At 51.4% G+C, this 6,000-nt stretch overlaps 1 protein-coding gene across 11 annotated transcripts in view; it reads right to left on the bottom strand.

Annotated features, from left to right (window-relative positions):
* Window positions 1-849: 849 nt before the first annotated feature.
* The window catches only part of Pnpla6 (patatin like phospholipase domain containing 6), a 31,759-nt gene continuing 26,608 nt past the window's right edge, over window positions 850-6,000 (bottom strand). For all 11 annotated transcript variants that reach the window (XM_036209399.1, XM_036209391.1, XM_036209392.1 and 8 more), the window contains 5 exons: window positions 3,227-3,528; window positions 2,405-2,521; window positions 2,106-2,202; window positions 1,877-1,986; window positions 850-1,159 (listed from right to left, as the gene is read on the bottom strand). In XM_036209399.1, the coding sequence (XP_036065292.1) occupies window positions 1,085-1,159; window positions 1,877-1,986; window positions 2,106-2,202; window positions 2,405-2,521; window positions 3,227-3,528 (701 nt within the window). In that variant the 3' untranslated portion in view covers window positions 850-1,084. The remainder of the gene's footprint in view (window positions 1,160-1,876; window positions 1,987-2,105; window positions 2,203-2,404; window positions 2,522-3,226; window positions 3,529-6,000) is intronic.

Genomic DNA, 6,000 nt, shown 5'->3' with positions numbered 1-6,000 from the left:
TCAAGGAAATAAGGCAGAGAGTGATAAAGTAGGACACTGCATGGCCTCCTCTGGCCTCTGCGTGTGCACAAGTGCCATGCACACACATGCAGACAGACAGACAGACAGACACACACACACCCCACACGCTGGTTCATTTGATTCACTGTGTATTTTCCAAGGTCTCTTTCAACAGGCCCTAAAGAAGCTCCTCAGGCTTTCCAACTCTCCCATCTGGTCTAGCCTGTGGCAAGGCCTTCACTGGTATGTTCCTGAGTATCTTGGGATGACAGGCTTTCACCATGAGGCTGGGCTGAAAGGAAACTCCCAGAAAGCTCTGCATAGGCCCATGTCTTGAGCAGAGGTGTGATCTATCTTTTGGCTTAGTTTGTAGTATATACTGTCACACAGAGTCCCTGCACATAGTAGGACTAACCAAGGCATGTCGGCCACGGGAACTTTCTTCACTTTGTGTGTGTATGAGGGGCAGTATGTACACAAGAGTGCAGAAACAGTAGGAGGCCAGAAAAGGCCACTAGGTCTCCAGGAGCTGGAGGTACCGCCAGCTGAGAGGCACTTGGAATGGGCGCCAGGAGTCTGGCTCAGATCTGCAAGAAAGAGCATTGCCCTTTGTACCCTCTGAGCTGCCTCTGAGTGGCTGTGGAATTGAACAGGGAAGGGGTGCCTGAGACACCCTGGGAGCATCCACGCAAGGAGGGACAAAGCTTGTCTGGAGCCAGCATGCAGTGGACCCACATGCGAGTTGTCACCGCAGTGCGGCAAGCCACAGGCTCCTTCAGACTCAGGCCTGCATGATCAGCACAGACAGTGTGATGAGAAGCCCCCTGAAACACAAAGATTGCACCCAGCTGCTTCCAAAGGAGTGACAGTTTATTAGGGGTTAGGTAACGTAGTTGGTCAGAGGTCATCAGTGCAGTTCTGCCCCCCTCTCAGGGACAGGGCATGTCAGTCCAGTGTGTGGGCCTTGGAGCTGAGGGGGAAGGGCCCAGGAGTATCACAGTATAGCAGCAGGAGCAAGAGTGTGAGCTCCCCCACAGGCCCACCCACACCCTGGTCCAGGGACAGGGGTCCCCTCTCAAGGTCCTCAGGCATCTGCTACTGAGCTGGGGGTCTCCTGCGGCGGAAAGCGTCGTTGCCGGAGCATGGACTTCTCCTCCTCCTGTAGGGACAGGCAATGTATGTGTGTTCCCCGGACTGGGTGACTGTCACCTACTTTGTGGCATCTACATGATAGCTACAAATAGAACTGCCTAACCCTCAACCACTCAAAACCAGTGTCATCTCAGGCCTTGCTTCATAAATGCCACCTTGGAAACAACCCGTTTGTGCAGATGACACACTGCCTGGCCCGGGGACACTAACACACTGTGATGGTTCGTTTTGTCAACCTGACACAATCTGGAATACCCTGGGAATGGAGAGTCTCAGTAAGGGAGTGTCTAAATCAAGTTGTGCCGCCAGGAGCATGTGGTGGGTGGTATCTTTATTCAGTTAACTGTCCTGGGATGATCTGCCTACTGTGGGTGGCACCATTTCCTACTCAGGGCTGTAGAGTGCAGGCATGTATACTCCTACTGCTGTCTTCTGACTGCAGACCTAATGTCAGCAGTTCTCTCCTTGTTACCTTTGCAAAGACTGAATGTAACCTTGAACTGTGAGATAAATAAACCCTTTCTCCCCCGAGTTCCTTGGAAAAGTATTTCGTCATAGCAACAGACATGAAACCAGTGTGGGTTTAGTGTGCCAGTCCCAAAACATGAACCCCCACATCTTCAAACTTGTGCCCCCATGTCACCCAACACCACCCCAAAGACTTCAATCATGGCACATGTGATCTGCTGGGGACCTCAGGGGGCCTTGGGCCGTCCATTCTTACCACCTCTGAGGCAGTGCTAGGGCTGGCGCCCTCGGGGGAGCCCCCTTCATCCCTTGAGCAGTCGGGTCCTGCATCTTCCTCGTACTCGGTCAAGCAATCCGATTCCTCCCCTGGGAAGGGGAAGCACAGGTGAGGAGACACGGACTCCGGGCTGTGATTTCCAGCCATGCATGCCCCCATCTCCAGGCCCAGCACTCCCAACTCTCGGGGGTTCCCTTCAGCCCCTCACCATCAGCACAGCCATCGGAGACGTAGCTTGTTGGCGGCTCAATCCGGGACACGATCTCAGCCAAGTCAGTGAAGCCAGAGCTTGGGAAGGCGAGTATCTGTGGGGTGGAGTGGGTGAGGCTTTGGAAGTGGGGGTGGTCTGAAGGGTCTTCAGAGCTCAGAAGGGACCCTGAGGTGGTGTCTGAGATCGGAGGGGCTCAGTAAAACTCAGGGATGTACTGGATCATCTGAGGTTTCCAGAATAGAAATAGGGCTTGGGGTTCCGGAATCTCTGAATAAGCAAAAGTATTACAAGCTTACATCTGCACGGCGACTCTCATTAAGGTCTGTAGATCGCCTGTCTGTGAGCATTTTCTCAATGACTTCACCTCGGGTCCAGCCTCCAAACACAGCCTTCCCATATTGGTAACCCACATCCTGTAAGAAACAAGGAGGCTGGGACTATGCCTGACACCACTCCCTACATCTATACACAGCTTCCTTCAATCTGCCTATTAAGTGCTTGACTTCTGGGAGAGCAGGCATCTGGATTAAATCTATTTCAGAGTGATATGTAGTAGCATGCCTGCCCACAGATTTCCAGTTGGTGTCCTTGTCAGACATTACCAATCAATCTCTTCACAGTCTTTCCTACTTAGCCCCATGCAGTATTTCAAGTACCAACTGACACAGGATGGTAACGTGCAAAATTATTTTCAAGGTCTGTAAATATGCAGTATGTTTGTGAAGAGTGTCATGTCCTGTGTCTACAGTAGACATTAGTCTATTGTGGTATATCCTTCCAGCGATCACAGAGGGATATCAGACATTTTAACATGGGGCCTCTGGGCAACAACTACTGGTCAGTTTCAGTTGATGTGGGCTATGACATGTTTTGCAGGGTCAGTGGCACATAACATATGGCGACATCCCTCTCCAGAACTATGGCAGACATTACTAACTGATCAGTGCGTTCCCGTTCATTCTCTACTCATTAGCAACCACTACCCAGCGCTTCAGACAGCACAGCTGGTACACAACAAATTCAGCACAAACACAGACTACACACAACTCTATCTACATCGTATCTACCACAGACAGTACTGTTCGATCACCAGTCTACCTCCCACAGGCCCCACTCACATAGATCTGGTCGAACTTTCCAAAGTCCATGGTCTTGAAGCAGTCGATGGATGGGCGCAGGTACTCACAATAGGAGCTAGACTTGACAACTTCCAGCTGCCGCACACAGGACACGTACGCCAGGCGGGACTGGATCTCAGCCATGTCTGGAACCTTCACCTTGTCTGCCCAGGGGTTTAGCCGTTTCCACAGCAACCACCAGCCAGACAGGCTGTCCCCATAGGTGCTGAGATCTGTCTCATCCTGGCTTCCCACGTCGATGGCAATGACTGTCTTGGCCCCCATGCTGCGGGCGATGTCCGCTGTGGAGCCAAGAGGTCAGCAGCCTCTCCCAACAGGGGCCCAGCAGGGCAGAGATGCCCAACCCAGTCCCACAGATACCACAATACAATACTGGGGCAGGGTTGTGGGAGGGTACATGCAAACATCATGGTGTCATGCAAATGACATGGAAATTCATGCAAATGAAGCCAAGGGAAGCTGGTCCAGTGAGAATGGCATTATGTCTGTGGCTGTCTATCTGCATGTCTGTGTACTCCAGAGGCAGTCTTGAAGCCAACCCAGCCCAAGGAAATACCTGACTGTCTATTCAACTTTGTGTGGCTATCCTTGAGTTTATGTTTCTGGGCATGCATGTCACCTGCACATGCCTGTGTCTGCTCACATCCCTCTTGTCTGAGTCCCTGTGGGAAGCAGTATGGCTGCCTGTTGCCTGCATTTCTCGCTAGGCCTGTCTGAAAGCATATCAGCAAATGTCCATGTATATGTGCTGTGTGCAGGCTGGAGGTCAATACTTCCTCTATCACTTGCCACCTTAAAAAATAAAAAAGATTAGTCCGGGCAGTGGTGGCCTACGCCTTTAATCCCAGCACTCAGGAGGCAGAGCCAGGCGGATCTTTATGAGTTCAACGACTGCCTGGTCTACAGAGCAAGTTCCAGGACAGCCAGGGCTACACAGAGAAACCTTGTCTCAAAAAACAAACAAACAAAAATTTAAAAAAGATCTGTGTGTGTGCCCGCAGGTGTGTGGAGTGTGTTTATGGGCATTTGTGTACAGTGCCCCCAGAGGCCAGAGGAGGCATTGGGTGTTCCTGGAGATGGAGTTACAGGCAGTGGTGAAGATGTGGGTGCTGGGAAGGGAACTCAGGTCCTCCACAGGAGCAGTGCCAAGCCATCTCTCCAGCCCTGTACATGCTTTATGGAGTCAGGGTCTCCCACGGAACCTGGAGCTCATCCACTCCACCAGACTAGCTGGCCAACAAGCCCTGGGAAAGCCTCCTGCCTCCTTCCACCGCACGGTGCTGGGGTTATGGGTGCCCACCATTGTGCCCATCTTTTTCATGTGGGTCCTGGGATGGAGCTCAGGTTATTACATCTGTGCCATCAACAGGGCCATTTCCCAGCCCACATGTATCTGCACATCCAAGTGTGCTAGTGTCCTGTAGGTCTGTTAACACAGCACTGATCATTGTTAACACGTGCTCCACGTGAGGGCTGGGCAGTGTTCAGATGTCTAGCACACTCACAGCACTGGCCACTCTGCAAAGGACCATGAGAAAATGCTTTCAGCTCTGCTCTGAGTTTTCACCCTGTTGAACTATGACAGAAACTGCAGATAAGAGGTAGGTGGTGGGGCATGGCTATCCCAATAAACCTATTTTAAGGCAGGCTCCTGCCTATAACCCCAGCACTTGAGAAGTGGACGCAGGAAGACTACATGTTCAAGATCATCCTCAGCTATGTGGTAAGCTGGAGGCCAGCTTAGGTTCAACTACAGCAACAACAAGCAGCAGGACCAGTGAGACGCTCCAGAGGAAGGGGCACTTACTAAACTGTGATGGGCAGAACTCAACCCCAGACCCACAGGATGGAGAGAGAAACCTAACCCTATGAGTTGTCCTCTGACCTCCCCACATGCACACACATGAAAATAAATAATACCTAATCATTAAAAAATCCTTTCTTCGTGAAGTCAAGCATAGGCCCAGATGCACACTGTGTGCTATAACTGCCAATCTCCTGGTCTATGAGACCAGAGGAAAGAGAGAAACAGAGAGGGAGAGGGAGAAGAGAAAGGGAGGGAGAGGAGGGGGGAGAGGGAAAGAGAGAGGGAGGGAAAGGGGGAGGGAGAGGGAGGGAGAGGAGGAGAGGGAGAGGGAGAAACTGACTTACAAATCTAGGGGTATACTTTTTGAGAGTGAGGGTTTCTCTGTGTAGCCCTGGTGGTCCTGAAACTCACTCTGTGGACCAGGCTCAAACTCAGAGATCCGCCTGCCCCTGCCTCCTGAGTGCTGGGATTAAAGGGGTGTGTAACACCACCCGGCAAGAGAGTGAGTTGTTTTTTAGAGCTGCACACTCATCCACCTCCACCTGTGCTTGTGAAGTCAGCGGGCATGCTGGGGATGTAGCTCGGTTAGTACTGTGTCTGCACAGCATGAAGGAAGCCCTGGGTTCCATCCCTAGGACCATGTAAACTGGGCATGGTAGAGCACATTTGGCATCCCAGCAGCCCAGAGGTGGAGGCAGGAGGATCAGAAGTTCAAGAGCTCTTTGATTACCTATCAAGTTTGAGGCCTGTCTAAAAATGTTTTAAGTTGGTGAATATGAAAAAGGCTTAGCTTGGTCACATAGGCACCTTACTCTACCTGCACGTCTATACACACATATTCCACAGAGTGTGCAGGACAGGTGTGAATGAAAACACTGGTCACTCGGTACGTGACACCTCAAGTATGTGTTTATTCACGTTTGTGCTCGTGTTCTAACTATGTAAG

The sequence above is a fragment of the Onychomys torridus genome, chromosome 17 (assembly GCF_903995425.1).
Source record: "Onychomys torridus chromosome 17, mOncTor1.1, whole genome shotgun sequence".
In the NCBI taxonomy this organism is placed as follows: domain Eukaryota; kingdom Metazoa; phylum Chordata; class Mammalia; order Rodentia; family Cricetidae; genus Onychomys; species Onychomys torridus.
This window is presented reverse-complemented; position numbering and strand designations above follow the sequence as displayed.